General features: G+C 42.5%; 1 protein-coding gene across 1 annotated transcript in view; it reads right to left on the reverse strand.

Annotated features, from left to right (window-relative positions):
- The window catches only part of LOC122792989 (armadillo repeat-containing protein 8), a 1,754,692-nt gene that overhangs the window by 882,221 nt on the left and 853,757 nt on the right, over positions 1-18,714 (reverse strand). Inside the window, exon 5 of the mRNA XM_044060608.1 lies at positions 8,612-8,698. Coding sequence (XP_043916543.1) covers positions 8,612-8,698 — 87 coding nt within the window. The remainder of the gene's footprint in view (positions 1-8,611; positions 8,699-18,714) is intronic.

Below are 18,714 nucleotides of genomic sequence, written 5' to 3' on the forward strand. Positions count from 1 at the left end.
GTGAGGGTGTTCAATCTCGCCGTTTGTTCTTAAACATGGGTAGCGTCCCTAGCTCCGTTGCCCTGAGTGACTCACGGAAGAACGTTCCTGAGCACAGTGGAACCAAAAGATGCTCTATCCCTGGAAGTCCTGTCAACTTTATAATGAGTGATGAATGTATGCGGTTTAGACCAAGTGGCGGCTGCACAACTAGTATCCAATGGTAGACGAGCTGCATGAGCTAGAGATGTGGAAACTGACCTAGTAGAATGTCCCTTTGGTTTGGTGGGCAAAATTTGATTTGAAGCAGAATAAACGAAAGTTATACAATCAGTTAGCCATTTAGAAAGTGTGCGCTTCGTCACTGCCATGGCCTTTTTGTTGTCCGCAAAGGCTATAAAGAGTTGGTCCGCTTTTCTATGGTCCTTAGTTCTATCCAGGTAGAATCTAAGTTGTCTATGAACATCCAGTTTGTGCAGCATATATTCCAGCTTGTTGGAGTGGTTTTTGAAAAATGTAGGAAGCTCAATGGATTGATTAATGTTGTTAACTGAACAAACCTTAGGAAGGAAGGAAGGGTTGGTGCGTAAAGATACCCTGTCAGGGTGAAAAATTAAATATGGCTGCTTGATGGAAAGTGCCTGAAGTTCTGATACTCATCTGGCTGAAGTGATAGCTACTAGGAAAAGAGTTTTCCAGGACAAGAACTTTAAGGAACAGGAAGAAGCTGGTTCAAAGGGCGGTAAAATTAGTTGGGATAAGAGCAAATTTAGATTCCAAGGAGCTGTAGGTAACCTAACTGTTGGCCTGAGATGAAAAGATCCTTTCATGAAGGCTTTACAAAGCCTATGAGCCATAATGGGAGCTCCGTTTTCTCCTACATGAAAGTTAGAAATAGCGGCCAACTGAACTTTTAAAGTGGCAGTAGATGCTCCTTGATGAAATAGCATGGACATGAACTCCAAAATCTTGTTCAGAGGGGCTACTAAGGGATCCAAGTGCTGTGTAGTCGCCCAGTAGATGAAACGTTTCCACTTACTGGTGTAGATTTTGGTAGTGGAAGCCTTGTGAGAGGCGACCAGAATGTCCTGAACCGCCGGAGAGAGAAGATCAGACCTGGCTAAGTAGGGAAGCGGAGCAGCCAAGCTGCTAACTTGAGGGATAGGAGCGACGGGTGAGGAGCTCCTGACGTATGAGTCAGCAAGTCTGGCACTGGGTCCAGAATCCAGGGCTCATGCATTTGGTGGGCTTGAAGAAAGGGGAACCAAATCTGTCGAGGCCAGAATGGGGCAATGAGAATTATAGTCCTCTCCTGGTCCTTGGCTTTCTGAAGAAATTTTGGGATCAGTGGTATAGGAGGGAAGGCGTACAGGAGACCCGGGGGCCAATCGTGAATCAGAGCGTCCCTGGGGACATCCCCTGGAGGGGGTAAAAGGGCAAAGTAGCTTCTGCACTTGGTGTTCATTGGAGATGCAAACAGATCGCAGCAAGGCTGCCCCATTTGCGGAAAATCCTTTCCGCCACTTTCTGATTGAGGGACCACTCGTGAGGTAACAGGATGGCTCTGCTCAACCTGTCCGCTATGACGTTGGATAGCCCTGGGATGTGCATTGCTATTAGAAAGCGACCCGTGGATTCTGCCCATTGCCAAATTCTCATGGCCTCTCTGCACAACTGGTAAGACTTGGTTCCTCCTTGTTTGTTTATGTAGCAGACTACGGACATGTTGTCCGTCTGTACTGCAATGGTCCCTAGAGGTAGAAGGGGGGAGAAGTGTTGCAATGCTAGGAACACTGCCCTCATCTCTAGAACATTTATGTGCAGGTTGTACTCTAAGCTGGACCATTCGCCTTGGACAGTCTGTCCCTGAAAGATGCCCCCCCACCCCATCAGGGAAGCATCCGTGGTCACTGTGGCTGTTGGTTTGGGTAACACAAACGGACGGCCGCTGAAGAAGTTGTGATTCTGTAACCACCAAGACAGGTGTGCTTTGCAGGTATTCGTTATGTGAATCTCGTGTGTCAGGGGTAACTGCTGGAATGACCACTGTGCGAACAGCAGCCACTGGAGAACTCTCATGTGTAGCCTCCCCATGGGAACTGCAATGAGGGAAGCTGACATGAGCCCTAAGACTTTCAGGACTAGATTGGCTGGGGACTTTTTGGACAATAGTAGACGAGATACGTGATCTTGCAGGGAAGATATTCTTGTGAGGGGCAGTTTTAGTAGCATAGAACGGGTATCTAGATCTGCACCTATAAATGAAATATGTTGCGAGGGCTGTAACGCAGATTTTTCGAAATTTATCGAAATCCCTAGCTGAGCACAAAGGCTGATTGTGTAGTCCCTGGCCTGTATCAGTTGACGCTCGGTGGTGGCAGTAAGGAGCCAGTCGTCCAGATACAGAAACACCTGGAATCCTAGGCGTCTCAAGTGAGACGCTACCACTGCCATGCATTTGGTGAAAACCCTGGGGGCTGAGGTTAGACCAAAGGGCAGGGCCCGAAACTGAAAGTGGCTGGCTCCCAGCCGGAAGTGCAGGTGATCTCTGGACACTCTGGCCATTTTGATGTGGTAGTAGGCATCCCTGAGATCTACTGAGCACATCCAGTCGTTCTTCTGCAAAAACGGAAGGATCGATTGAAGCGTGACCATCCGGAACTTTTCTTTCTGCACAAATGTATTGAGAGTGCTTAGGTCCAGAATTGGCCTCCAGTCCCCTGTCTTTTTTGGAACTAAAAAGAACCTTGAGTAAGTTCCGGATCCTCTTTGGTCCGCCGGGACTGGTTGGATGACTCTTTTTTTTCTAGCAGCTTTGAGATTTCTATAGCTGCAGGTTTTCGCAGATGGGGTGGTACATCTGGGAATCTTTTTTGTGGTAATGGGGGAAATACAAAGGGAATTTTGTAACCTCTGGTAATGCTTTTTACCCAATTGTCTGAAGTAAGGCTTTGCCAGGCCTGAGGGTATAAAGCTAAGCGACCCCCGACTGCCTCCAGAGCAGGACAGTCGGGCCTCCTCTCTGGAGTGCTGGAAAGGCTTCCCAGGGATGGTATCCCTGTCACCTTGGTTCTGCGGACCCCCTCTGCCGCCAGGGCGGCATCTTCCACCTCTGCCCCCCCCTCTGCCTCTGGAGGGGGCATCACCCTGTGTGCCTGGGAAAGAACCCTGGGGTTTACGAAACCACATCTTTCCACCTCGTTGCCCTTTGGGGTACGGTCTGGATGGGGTGGAAAAACGGACTCCGACAGCAGACAGAGTCTTTCCCTCCTGTTCACACTGGGTTAGGGTCTCCTTTACTTTGGGGCCAAAAAGAGTGGCACCATCAAAGGGGGCGTTAGTAACGGAAGACTTGAAGGCTTCCGCAAAGGAGCACAGCCACATCCAGGATTGTCTACGAAGAGCAATCGCTGAAGCTGCAGCCCTACTCAACCCCTCGGCCGCATACGAGATGAGCCTCATGGACGAGTTCACTATGGATGTAAGGGTGTTGAGTTGTGCTGTCACTTTGTCCGAGACAGCAGCATCTGTATTACCCTGGAGGGTATCTCCCAACTCTTTGACTAGATCCCTCTGTAATCGTGTAAATGCGTCAAGTAGTTCAACCATCACATAGAGAAAGTCACTGAACTGAAAATGCGCTTCCCATATCTGTCCATGGTCCTCGAGTCTCTGTTAGGGGGATGGACAGATGAGGAAGATTCGGACATCTCCTTTTTAGTGTCTGCGGCCACCACCATAGCGTCCACTGGAACTCCCTTAGTAAGGTAAGACTTGTCCTGAGGGGCAGTTATGTACTTGTTAGGTTTCCTGGGAACAGGCTCCACTGTGTCAGGAGTCTCCCACGCCCTTCGAGCAATTAACTCCATTAACTCATAGAAGGGCGGAGTGACCCAGGAGGAGGAAGGGCGAGTACCAAATGCCTTCAGCAGAACCGACTGATCCTCAGAAGGGGGTAGGGCCTGCCAATCACCTCTCTGCTTCAGGATCTCCAGGATGTCAGCAAAGGAGACATCCTCTGATGGTGATTTCGGGGACCCTTCTGACTCATCTAAGTCAGTATCCGATGTTAAAGATTCTTGTGGAGAATCTAAGTGCCTCCTCTTGCACAACTTTTTCCTCGGAACGTCATCAGGAGGGGCTTCCGATGAGGCCTCCGAGGAAGAAGGGGCTCCCTCTGGGAGTGGCTGAGACACTGGTGCTCTACGCTTGTGGGTAGCCGTGGGTGCAGAAGTAGACAACGGACCTTTATGTGAGAGAGAAGTTGTTTCTGTTGACGTGGTTGTCTGAGAAGACAACACCTTCCTCATGAGGTCAAAGGCCCCTGGACCCCGAGTCTAAGAGTCTTCCGGTTCCGAGGAACGCGGAAATGTCTCCAACGCGGATGCCAAGGGTATCGACCCCGAGGACGGAGCCAAAATGATCCGTGCCAAGGCACCGAGGGGGAGAGTCGGTACCGAAAGATCGGTTCGAGTCAACGGTGCCGACCGAGGAAGGGACGGTTCCGGCACCAAGGGCTCCACAATCATCAGATCAACATCTCTCGGCTCCGATAGCTGTGTAGGCCTCGGAGGAGGGTCAGATGGAGGTAAGGGAAGGCCTTCGAGTCTCGACACCAACTGGGAGGAGACCGAAATGAGCTTGGACAAGGCCGTGTTCTCCATTAACTTCTGCACCACACGATCTACGTCGGTGTCAGAGAGGGGCCTGGAAGAACGGGTCGAAGAAACCGAGGACGGTACCGACCTCAATAAGGCAGGAGGTGGAAGCTCCGACACCGGTTCCAAGACTCGAGGCTCGGTGACAGTAAGAAGCTTGACACTCGGCCCCGAAGCCTGTGGAACCGGTGAACGAACTTTAAACGAAGAAGTCGGAGCCGATGACATGGGCTCCAATGTCTTCGATCCCTTCGAGGACTTAGAAGCCTGGTCTGACTTGTCAAGCTCTTCTTGGAAGGAAGGCTTCAAAAGACCCCTTATCCATAAGCTTCCTGCGTCTATCTGTCATGACCCTTCCACTAAAGGAATGACAAATAGAGCAGTCTTCTTGTAGATGGAGAGGGCCAAGACAGTAGACACAGAAGCTGTGGTTGTCAGTGACAGACATCTTTTGCCCACACTGACACCTCTTAAATCCCGACTTAGCTTTTTCAGACATATCCTGAAGAAAAAGCAAACAACTATAACAAATAACAGTCTGAAAAGGTTGGACTCAAGTCCACAAACACAGAATACTATCAATATCAATATCAATATCAACCCTAAACTATGAGGGTTAGGCCTGAGGGAAACAATGTATATAACTATAAAAATTATATATAGAAAAAAGCGAAGTTGAACTAGAAACACACACACACACACACACACACTAAGGAAAGTTTCCTCAAAACAAATAGAAAATTTCACAAGAAATATAATTAGAAGTATCTTATCTTCCCAAAGTTGGTCAGAGCTCTCAAAATTCGATGCGATCGATTGCAGCGGCAAACTAGATCTGAGGTACAGGCAGAGGGAATTGTGGGAGGTAGGTTGGTCTCGAGCTTCTCCTAGATGCATAGCTTTGCTAAGCGGCCGACTCGGAGCCGAGGATCGGCTCCGACACCCATGTGTAAGAACAAACGGCGAGATTGAACACTCTCACATCAGAGGATATCCTCAAGTATGGGGATGTTATTTCCAGGTGGGATGTACAGGGCAACTATAACTATGGTTTTTGTGGTTGTTGATTTTTAGGAGGGCTAGGGTTATTTCGGCTGTAGAGAATTGGGGTATAGGGCTGGTGTAAGGAGTCACTGTTAGAGAGGAAGAGAAATGTAGGGTTACTCCACCACCTCTTTTCTTTTGTATTATGTAATTTCTTATGATTCTATAGTTGGGAGGGGTGATTTCAGAGTCTTTTAGGTGGAGTTTGAGCCATGTTTCAGAGATTGATACAATGTCAAGCTGGTTGTGAAACAGCCAGGCATGGAAGTTGGGCAATTTTTTTTACCAAGGCTTTGGGCACTGACAGTAGTGAAAAGGAGAGACTTGTGGAAAGAGGGTGATGGAGCAGCAGTTTAGTTGGTATTCTGGTTGGCAGGGGGACCACGGTTTGGGTGTATGTCTCCGGACAAGAGAATTGAGATAAGTTCAAGGAGGAGGGATAAATGTTTTGTAGAGACACTAGAACTGGGGTTCATGGGAGAAGAAAGAATGGGATAAAGATTTTTTGGGGACAGGGACTATGCAAAAGGTGGGTAGTAGTTTTCTGTTGAAGAGGAGTGAATGATTAGAAGGAAGAGATGAGGGGAAATGAAGCCAGAATAGAAGGGTTCTTTTTTGGGGTAAGGGGGAATGAGCGAGGTCAGGGAGGAAGGTAAGGTGGAGCAGAAGTAACAGGGAGGAGAGAAGAGGTATTGAGAGTACTGACTTTGGTGGTATAGTGTACATAATTAATGTACTGCAGGGTGGAGATATGATGTGCTCTAGGGGAAGCTGGGATATGTGAATAGTTGGGTTATGTTAGAAAGTTTAGGTGTAGTAGAGAGGATGTTTGAATAGAGAGATGACGAGGAGGAATAACTACCTTGGGGGAGAATAGTTAATAGAGATGTGGGATGGGTGAGGTTTGAAAGACTGAAGAGGGATAGGGAGTGGCTATGTGATTACAAGTGTGGAAGTAGTAGGGCGTTTGGGATTTGGGGGCAGGGTAGGGGAGTGCAGTAAGCCCGGAGGTCGAATGGAGCGGGCAGAGCTGAGAAGTAGAAATAGGCACAAGAGAAATTCAACAAAAAAATTATCAGTGAGGATACAGCCACTATGACTTACATAAGGCTGCAAGCAAGCACCAGGTGTATGTAATATCAAGTGAAAAGTAGGGGCTTCTTTTCAGAGACTGATGCTAAGACAGGCTAGGGAATCAACAGAAGAGGGAATAATTATACTAAAGGTAAATCAGTGCGGTAGGACAGTAATATAGAAACAATGTGCTATAGATTAAGATGTTTTCTGTATTTATTTGAGACGGTCCTGCAATGTTGTTTTAAAATATTTCCTGTGATTCTCAACTCTGTTGTCACTGTGTTGCCCCAGACTGACTGTTATCTCTGTGTGCTCTTAAAGGAAATTGTACTGTACTGTGTATGTATACCTGTCATCCTCCCAATGTGCATGTCCCTCACTGGTGCTAGTGGTTGAGGATTGAAGCTCCTTGACTACTGGACCAGTGAAGGGGCGTCACACTTCCCCACAGGACCAGAAGCTGGACTACACTCCATCAACTAACTCTTGCAAAGGAATGGAAGAATAATTAGGATTCACCTACAACACAGGGCTCATATTTGCCCCCCGCCCACATGAAATGAATGAGTTTTTTTAAGACTGGTCATTTCTTAGTAAGACAGCTTGCCATAACAGTCTCCTCTCCCAATCATTCCTCAAAAAAGTGAACAAGTGCAGGCTTCGCCTCTCAAAGTATAGTGGCTCAACTAGAAATTCAACGCCCACAAGTACTCACAGACTTGCAGATGAAATGGCTGTATTCACCTCAAGTCTGTCTTTATCTCTGAGTGATTCTTTTATTTTTTCAAGAATACTCTATCAGAATTACAAGTGGAAGAAGAAATATCAACGACGTTCCATGTATGCTAACAAGCATTTTGCTGTCCTACTTAATTTTTTTTATTAAAAAACAAAGGGGGGGGGTGAATGACCTAAGTGCAAGCAGTTAGGGGGATTTGTCATCAATTTACTCTGAAAGAGAACTGTTCCTGATCTGTCCTTGTAGGAACAGCTGTAGCAGTACAGCAGCCATGACTGAAATTAGGGCTGGATAAATTAGATTAAATGCTTCTTACGAACTGAGCAAGGAACTTCTTGGAAAAGTCTCAGGTTCTTTCTGAAACTGCACCAAGGAGCTTTACTAGACTGTAGCAAAGATGTTCCTTGCTACGGTTTACAGCACACACAGAAAGTATGATTTTTCTTCAAGCTTTTTTTTTTTGTTTATCAAAAGGCATCAAACTAGGGTCATTGTGCCCAGGATGCGATCTAGCAACAGATTTGACAAACAAAATAATGATCTCCCCTCACACAAAATATTCATTAAGAATGTATCGCTGGAGGTATTAGCCATTAACAAAAGGAAATGCTGGTGACACTCTCAGGGGTCATTCATCAAATTCATCATGTGGAAAATTAGGCTATTTACTTTCTGCTGAAAAAACAAAATTGAGGAAAATATGCAAAATAGCAGATAAAGCAATGCAGAAGACAAACAGGGAGGGAGATCATTTTGATCAGGCAGTTAAAATGAACCTTTCTTCTAAATACATTGTGCAAGGTTACAGCATGTGGTCTAGGACACACCTAACTGTAGAATCTATTTTGGATGATGACGGACATCCACCTTCAGCAATACTCCGAATCATATATGCTTTCCTACAACAACATTAATCTGAAAAATGCAGGTTTCTGTTTATAAGACTATGGTGGCTGCCAGACAGGTGATGGTCACTCAATTTTTCAATGCACATATTTTTAAATGTGTCCACAAATGCTTATCAATTCTAATGGTAGCTTAGTCTGCAAGGACATACTAAAAGCTGTAGATGCAGTTTACAGAAGATTATGTACTATCAGACAATTTTACCAACCTCTTTACTTGGAGAGAATTCAAGAAGAAGATTACACAGTGTCGAGGATGCAACTACTAAGACTTCATCAGGAGCATTCTGCAATACCTGAAAAAAAAAACATTTACTCTTCTTGGTAAATTATTTATTTTAGCCTTTAAGTAAACATACACAAAATTCTATAACTACTATTCCTTTTGCTGCTGATTTCATGGTGGAGGTGTACGTGAAATCTGAGGGAAATGTGTTACATAAATCATAAAGTAGTTTTAAGATGACTAGAAATCTCCATGGACTTTCTGCAGCTTCCATGAACAAAGAGGCAGGGAGACCTAGTCTGTACTGACAATGTCTTTGGCTCTTTTCTGCTCCTGTGGGCCTACAGACATTAAAAGTAACAACCCTCAGGGTCCGCTAGCTTCTCTAATCATAGCCTCCAGACAGTTGTCATGCCTCACAAATACAGGATTGCAACAGTTATTCTTCTACATGATGGGGGGATCTTCCAAAGACCCAGGGAACTGTAGACCCACTAGTCTCATATGCAAGGCCATTGGAAGAATTATCATGGATCTGATAAACAACATAAGAAACCTACAAACACTGGACCCTTCCCAGTTATAATTTCTCAAAGGCAGGGTATGCCTACTTAACCTGGTGGACTTCTTCGAGAAAGTGACTAAAGCTTTACCAGAAAGGCTAAATCTTTACCAGAAAGGCTCATCCAGACTCTGCTACACTTTGCTGTGAAGAAAGGTTATCTTGCTTTTATTGTTTGTATTACTTTATTGCCTTTTTATATTTTGAATACTGTGGTTTGTTTTCTTCACCTGGTGTTTTACTTGCATTCTGCTTTAACAGAATATTAAAACTTCAAAAGAGACCACAGCTCTGTCTCTTCTGAGTCAGGCAGAAATTAGAACTGATCAATTAAGGACTCCTTCATAAGATAGAAGCGGTCACTTAAGGTTAATCATTTGTGAACTGAGGAGGTGGAACTAGGAACTAAACCTTCTATTTAAGGGGTAAAATAAAATATTTCAGAGCTTTACCAGAAAGGCACATCCAGACTCTGCTACACTTTGCTGTGAAGGAAAGGTTACTTTGCTTTTATTTTTTGTATTTTGTATTACTTTATTGCCTTTTTATATTTTGAATACTGTGGTTTGTTTTCTTTACCTTGTGTTTTACTTGCATTCTGCTTTAACAGCATATTAAAACTTCAAAAGAGACCACAGCTCTCTCTCTTCTGAGTCAGGCAGAATTTTTTTCCCGCCCTCCCTCCCACCCAGTTACAGTTGTCTTGTTAAATACCACTGTCTTTCTAGTTGCCTGCCTCTTATGTTAATCTGACCATATATCTCATTTCCTCTCTACTTTCACTGGCTTGTGTGAGTAATCACAAAATCATCATTTTTGAAATCCCTCCCCTTCAACTATTAAACTTATTGGCCATCCTACTGTATTCCATAGTACCAGAATACAAAAGTGACCAACTCTTTCAATCCATCTTGTGGTTTTAAAAATAGTAACTCTCCACTAAACCTTAACTTTTTAAACAGGTAAAACTTAAGTTACCTACTTTCACATCTAACTTCTCTAGTGCACACTGCAGTGTTCATTTTTTTTTTCAACTTACCTTTAAGCATCCCTGTGACTAGCACTTGCTCTAATACCTGCTGCAAAGCACTAGGAAGATGCTCTCATCCAAAAAAAGGAAGCCAGTCTGGTGGTCCCCTGCCATAAACAAACTTTACAACAAAAGGAAGAACCTGTTGAAGAAAAGAGGAAAATCCCAGGATGCAAAAAACTCCATTACCAGCCTCAGTAAGAAACTGAGATCCCTCATAAAATCCTCCAAAGCTAGTTATGAAAATAAAATTGCCAAAGATTCCAAAGACAACCACAAGGTATTCTATAACTATGTCAAGAATCTAAATAGCAATGCTCAGATCTACTCTGAGCTAAAACAGAATGGCATTAAATCTACTGATCCCAAGGATATTGCCAATATCCTGGCAGATCAATTCAGTGCCAACTTCACCCCCTCTCACCCCCTAAATGGCCCATCTCAATACCGGAAGATTGCCAAATTCCGGTAATAAAGCCACATAGGTAAAAAACACACTCTCCAAAGCTAAGAATACAGCATCCATGGGACCAGATGACATCCTGGGCTGTGTACTACATGAACTACAATATGAATTGGCACCTCACCTAAGTGTCATGTTTAATCATAGCCTCACCTCAGGTTTCATGCCCACTGAGTGGAGCAGAGCTACAGTTATCCCGCTCCACAAGGGGGATCCACCTTGGATCCCGGAAACTACCGTCCCATCAGTCTGACGAGCCTTATCTGCAAATGGAGCGTATTATCATGTAACTTATAAACAAAGACATTGGCAACCTTCAAACACTAGACCCCACCCAGTTTGGGTTCGTGAAGGGCCAATCTTGTCTCCTGAACCTGACTGACTTCTTCGAATCAGTCTCCAGAGCCATGGCCAAGGGTAAAGTAGTCCACACAGCCTATCTAGACCTTGCCAAGGCCTTTGACACCATCCCCCACTCTGGAATCACATATAAACGTAATAAGCTGGGCATTAATCCCTACGTCACCCGATGGGTTGCTAACTGGCTTAATGACAGAACCCACACTGTAAAAGTAGCCGACTCCAAATCTCCAAATCCAGCTCCAGACAAGTGACAAGTGGAGTACCACAGGGTTCAGTCCTGGGACCGCTCTTGTTTGGCATCTACTTCTCTGAAGTACAGGCCAACACTAAGGGACTCTGGCTAACAAAGTTTGCAGATGACTGCAAATTGGGAGCCATTACTGAATCCCCAAATGATGTGGATACTCTACAAAAGGGCCTTACAGAAACAGATGCTTGGTGCCAAAGCCATGGGCTCAAGCTCAATGCCAAGAAATGTACAGTTATCCGCTTTGGGAAAAAACATATTCCCGTGAATTAACATATAGGTGGCAGTTACATTAAACACCGAAAGTGTGATAAGAGACTTAGGGACACAGGTGGACAGTGGTCTCGCCTTCGATAACCACATCGCCACAACAGTCGGGAAATCCTTCTATGTGGCACACCTCATCATTAAGGGCTATTTATCCAGAAAAAAGGAGGTCATTGTCCCACTGTACTCATCCCTCATTAGACCCATTATAGAATACAATGCCCCGTTTGGTATGTACTGCTCAAGACATATGCAACAACTGGAAAGGCCACAGAAATACCTCACTAAAAGAATCACAGGCCTAAAGCAGATGCCCTACGCTGACCGCCTTAAAAAACTCCAGCTATACTCTATCGCATATCATCTACTCAGAGGCGATCTCTGCTTAACATACAAGGCCATGTCAAACCCAGAGCTGTTGGACATGCTACACTTAAAGAAATCCCCATCCCTCAGTGCCACACGCTCCAGGGATCTAAACCTTGTCATCACAATAAACAAAACATGCTGGAGGGATAGGTTCCTGACCAAGAAACTCCCCAGACTCTGGAATAGATTTCCCATACATGTCAAGCAGAGTGCCTCTTTGGCCCTCTTCGAAACGAACCTTGACGATTGGATGGGAGAAAGGAAATTCACCCCGGGGATCACGTCAGTCGCTCTGCTAGACAGGGGTCCAGGGAAGTAAATAGTGCGGGAAGAAATAGCCAGGGAATTATTACGGCTAGGCTTGTATAGGCCCCTAGGGCTGATACCCTAGTACCAACCTATGAAGTTATGGATAAGAGCAAAACAGTGCACATTGCCAACCCTGAAATGGCTAAGATGTTCGACAATACCTCACTCAGGCACTATATAGATAAACTTTACAAAATTAAACATGAACCCATCTACCACAAGATGTAGTCTCAACTGGCATACACAAGAAGTTAAGACAGTGGAATCCACCTCCACAAACAGGCCCATCACTACCACATACCCAGAGAGACTGGGAGTTGGGGCCTCTCCTTTTTGTCATCTACTTCCCTGAAGTCAAAGTAAATTTCAAGGGCCTCTGGCTGAATAAGCATGCAGATGATTGTGAAATAGGTGCAGTCACTGAATCCCCAAAAGACAAAAATACCCTTCAAGGGGGCCTGAATCAGAAACAATTGGTGCCAGAGCCATAGATAAAAACTTAATGCAAAAAAATGCATAACAACAATCTCTGGAAAGACAGACACACCTGGAAATCGCCAAATTAATAATACACCCCTAAAATCAGACCCAGTATTCATGGATCTGGGAACTCAAGTTGACTTAACCTGATCTTTGACTACCATGTCTCCTCTGTTGTCAGATAATAATTCTATGTTGCTCAACATATAAACAAGGGAGTGGTGGCATCCGGGTTCAAGGAGGTCTTTGTTCCACTGTACTCAGCCCTCATCACACCAATCTTTGACTACTACGTACCCCTTGGCATGTAACTTTCCGGGCATTTGCGACAGCTTGAGAGACAAAACAGGTTCCTCACAAAAACAATACAGGGAGTAAACAAGTAGCCCTATGTGGACTGTCTCAAAGTCCTACCCTCTCTATTTGGTCTCTTACAGACTGCTGCATGGAGATCAATGCTTAGCCTACAAGGCATCCACTAATCCCACACTGATGGATCTGTTACACATCTGCAGAACAATTAACATCAGATCTAAGGACATAAACCTACACCTGTTACATAAATAGGAAATACTGGACAAACAGGTACATGTCTCAAAGACTATGCGATCTCTGGAACAGGCTTCCCATCCATGTGAAACCCTATTAAAATATAAATTGGATGAATGATTGGGAAATCACAAATTTTCCCCCATTTTGGCACCTACATCCCTAGTGAGCAGGGGCAGCCTGTGACTTTTTGATGTGAATAAGTCTATACTGTAAATGTAAACCTCCTTGGGGTACTGATATGCTAGAAATATGTTGTTAAATTTGGGGTAAGCTTGGCTATGCTTAACATGGACTTTTTTTAGTCAAACATACATTTTTATAAAAGTAAACAAACCATGCTAACATGCTCACAGTTACAAACATTATACATTGCATATATGCATTTATACAATCAATCCAACATTACATAAATTGTTCGATTACTGCCTTTCCTTAAATCTCACTCCTCCTCCAAAACCTCAACATGTATTGTTCCCACAATTTCCATTTTTTTCTAGGTAGTTTGTTCCTACCCCTTTTCTAAAGAACCCACCAAATTCTTTTATCTTTGTTACAATATTCACTCTTTCAAAGAGTTGATTTATTCTTTGATTTCCATTTTCAAGTAATTGCTTTTCGATAGCCACCAAAATTACACTTACTAAGGCCTTACTCTGTCTAGGCAAATCAGATCATGTGCCCAAGCTAAAAAAAAAAAATCTCAGTCTGCTCACATAATATTTCTAACAAGAGTACTCTGTAGGGAATTTCTGAAGTCTGGCAACTCATTATACTCCCAAAACATATCTTTCCCAGTTACTTCTTTCTTCCCCATTACATCTCCAACATTTACCATCTACCTGAGGAACAATTTGTTGGGAGTCTATAAAAATATCTATGCAAACAATTCCAAGCAAAGATCTTAAATATTCTAGACTCTGTTGCATATTTGGGAGCTATACAGTAGATATGTACTTACATTGTTTTCCTTATAAATTACTTACCTAACATCTCTCTTTCCAACCTGTTCTACCTTCTTTTTTGCCCCTCTCTTTGCCTATACTATCAATCCCTGACAGCATCATCATCCTTTTCCACCTTGTGACTCTTGCCCTCTTCCCCTTGCACATAAAATCCTTCAACTCTTTATTACTGTCCACAACTATGCCTCTGCTTGTTAAAAATATGCCTTACCTGTATATAAAACTAAAAGGACTCAAAACATTTTTCAATGCTTGCATCTTACTGTCTATATAAATAAATAAAATAAGAGCTTCCAGTTTCTCAGTTTTTGTATTACCTTTTTAGTCTCTTCCCACATACCCTTAGCTGCCATAACACAGTCTTTTGCAACCCATACTCCTAAATACTTTTATCATGTCCCCATAAATATGGGTGGACTGAACCAATTAATGTGTAGGTACATAGTTTATATCTATTAGCCTTTATTATGCCTTCATTACTTCTTTATCCCAAAAAATTTTGAAACTGAATCAGAATGCTCTACAACACTGAGATGTCCTTTCCTGTTTTTTTAAGGTACAAAATAATATTGTCTGCAAATAAAGCCAACTTTGCTCGATTCCAATACTAATTATATCCTTGAATTTAAGTTCCTTATTTTCTTTGCAAATGGCTCTATATATAATGCAAATAAAGGAGAAAGAGGACAACGCAGCTTGATTCCTCTGTTTAGATAACTTATCAGAGGTATACTCCCACTTTAATTTTTGCCTCCAATCCTTCACATATCTTCTGAATTAACCCTATTTTGTATAGGGGAATGCAAATTCTTCCACTTCTGTACTTATAAAATCCTAGCTTACTCTGTCAAATGCTTTCTCTGCATCAAGGCCCAACAGCAGCAGTATTTTCTTATATTCCATTTCTGAGTCATTATTGTCCTATTAATGTTGTCAAATGTTTGCCTCCCCTCTACAAAACCACACTGATATTTATCTATCAATGTTAGCAACTCCTTTGCCATTCTTTAACCTATTATCCCATGATGGGCCAGTAATCAAGGAGCCTGAATCTTCACCACTGACACTGGAGAGGGATGTGCACTTGGAATGCAAATTGATACACTCAGTATTCCCAGATGCAGACCTCTCGGCATCACACAAAATTTTCCCTAAGAGCAAACAGGAAACGCACACAGTCTGGATCTCTCTGTCTCCTACTAGGTCCTCAATAAGACTCCCCACTGGTACAGCTCTAGGGTTAGGTCCTCAGCTGAGTGTCCAAGCCAAGATCTACAGCACTCTCCCTGTAAGCCCAGTGCTTGGTGTCCCTGCTCCAAGCAGCTAACACACACATACACAGATTTGATTTTTCACACACACACCTGGGAAAGACTGGCACAGATTTACCTATTGTATCCCCTTCTGCCCAGGGTATAAGGTAGTTATCACTGCCACCAGACACTCCACAATCAGCTACTCTAAGACTATTAACAAAGGGTGCCCAATTATATTGTGTAATATTAATACTAATACAAATGGTAGTAGCTGACCAAGACAGCTAGGTCTTCAGGAATGGCCCATAGTGTCACCAAATAAATAAGCAATTTCAAGGGTTACATACTTTCTACAAGAACCATCCACAACATAAATAATAAAATAACAAGAAAAAACTAAATATACATTTACACTAAACCACAGAGTTCAAATTACAGGAAATATTGAAAATAACACTGATGGACAGACTTATACAAAGAAAGAAAAAAATCTCTAAACTAAACTTCATTATATTCCTGACTGAATCTAGGAGAATTACTATTCCTTAATAACTTACTTGACAGAGCAAGGCACAATGAAATACATGAGCAGTATTTCTAGTCAGGTTCCCGAAAACAGAATACTCAATACTCAGAGATTACTCCCTGTAAAATATAATATCCAAGCTGGCTTGCAGAATGACCTCATCTTGTCACCTGACTCTAAGTTCTCACAGTATTCAATCTGAAGCTGAGACGGGAATTTAGCACAGATGGCTACAATGCACATCTAAATGTTTATGGCAGTGCCTGGGGGTTCCCCTCTTTTTACTGAGCTAATGAACAGAGGCTTCTTCCAGACCCACCATCTCTAATCCTATTCGGCACTGTGGGGTAACGTTTTAATGGTTTAACAGCTCATTAACATTTCCCTTATTTTTCTTTAAGTAAGCTAACTGGTTAACCTCTGCTGTCACAGCATTCTCTATTAGAACACACACACATTTAATTCAGTTAAAATAATATATGTACATTTCATTCCAGCACAGTGTCCTGTTGATACATTTTAACACAAGCAAACCTCAAAAATTCATTTTCAGAACAAGCATCTGTACAAATCAGTTTAATATATAAATGACATATAATTATTTATAAAATTCCAGCTAGCTGCACTGGCACAAGTCATACATTCACTGCCCTACTTCTCCTAGCATGGCTGGCAGTACCTCCTATTGTCACAAACACTTTATAATCATCACGGTTAAAAACTGAAATGGGCCTATATGAAGCTTGGTCTGACAGTTGTTTACCATGTTTAGATATTACAACCACCACAGCTTTCTTCCAGGATGTTAGTGTTTCTCCTCATTTTAAATTACTGTTAAACAAAATCTTGCAACTCTACCACTTTTTCCATTCTAGTTTCCAAATCTCAACAGGAATACCATGTATTCCTGGAGACTTTCCTGCAGATTGATTATATGTCACCATTTTTATTTCATCTCTTCCTATCGTAACAAGTCTCTTTAGTTTAGTTCTCTGTTTGTCAATTTGTGTTTCACCAATAATTCAATTAACTGTCAACTATGTAACCCTTGTTGTATATACTCTTGAAATGTGTTCACACTATGTATTCACCTCTATGTTCATGTTATTGTGGAGCTTTTCTCCCCGGCCACTGAAAATGGGCTCATAATGGCCTGTGGACTATCCCGGTAAATAAATGAAAATAAAATAATAATAAATAAAATAACTGTTGGTTGTTGAGCCTCCTCTATCTCTAACCTTGGCATACTCAATTCTTCCATAAACATTTCCACTTGTACCTTCTCTTGATTTCTAACTTCCTCTGCATTATACAAATTTTCATAAAATTTCCAAAATACCTCTAATACTACCACAGGATCTCTGGTTATTATTATTACTACTACTGCTATTACTTGTTTTTGTTATTGGCTCCCTGAGTTTAGCAACAATCATTTCTACTTTCTGTTGCCTAAGTTGTCGTGTGCAGATTTTTTGTACTCTGGTGTTATCAAAAAAGAGCTGCTCAACAGGAATCTTTCTAAGCTCATGTATATTAGCCAGATACACTAATTTTTTTTTCTTCAGTACTCTGCAGTTGTTCCTTTTCTTGTTGTGTGAGATTCCCCTTATTCTGCAATAACCTTTGTTAGGACCTCTACGTAATTCTTGTTGCTTCTTAACCATTTCTCATTTTATTTTATTTCTACTCTATTTATAAACTCCACTTTCTTTTTATCCTACTAACTAGCTATAACTTTTGAAGAGATTTCCACCTTACTTAATAATTCTCAAATAATTTCCACTAATCATTCTTTAAATTCCTCTCACTTTAGCAGATAGGTTGGGAAGTGCCAGTATTGCATTTATACTTCATTACCCTACATTTTTATCTTAGCTGCTATTGGATACGTGTAGAAGTTTTCAATACAATGCACATATTCCTGTGAAAAATAGTCTCTGTCTAGTCTAGCCCAGTTATTGTCCCTTGGGTAATAATACGTAAATTCTCTCAGAGTTCCTATTACTGACTTCACATCTTCCATAACAAATAGTTTCATAATTTCTTCAGATGTCCATAGTCTTTCTTTTACAATTTTTTCCCGTCTAGGTCCCCCAGATACATCCTCATTGTTGCAATTCAAATTCCAGTCCTCCCCTGTAAGTAATATTCCCTGCTGAAAGCTGATTATTTCTCCCAAAATCTTCTTTAAGCTCAGCAATAGCAGTTTTAGGTGGAATATAAATGCATGCCAGTGAAATACTCCTCCCTTGCCAGTAGTCCCTTACTATGACAAATCTACCAGTATTATCATTTTTTAACATTCTATCACCTGCTGGAGGGACATATTTATCTCCGGGAGGTTACCACACCTTTGGAACGGACTCACACATCATGTCAAAAAGAGCACCTCACTGGCCCTCTTCAAACACAATCTGGATGACTGGATGGGTAACCACACATTCACTGTGGAGGTTCCACCTTTGTCCCTCTTGGACAGGGGCAATTGGTGCTCAGAGTGGAAGTAAAGGTAGAACTTGGCTAGGCTTGTAAGGGCCCTAGGGCCATTAGCTTAGTAACTTCCTATGATCACTATTGAAGCTCCTCTAGCAATTAGGATAAGTACTCCCCATTTTCCTTTGTCCCTAACATTCTGTGGAATATCCTCTCCTGAAATCCTTTATCAACTTCACGTTCATTTCTTTCCAAATATGTCTTTTG

The sequence above is a fragment of the Protopterus annectens genome, chromosome 2.part0, assembly GCF_019279795.1.
Source record: "Protopterus annectens isolate FY-2018-M chromosome 2.part0, PAN1.0, whole genome shotgun sequence".
In the NCBI taxonomy this organism is placed as follows: domain Eukaryota; kingdom Metazoa; phylum Chordata; order Ceratodontiformes; family Protopteridae; genus Protopterus; species Protopterus annectens.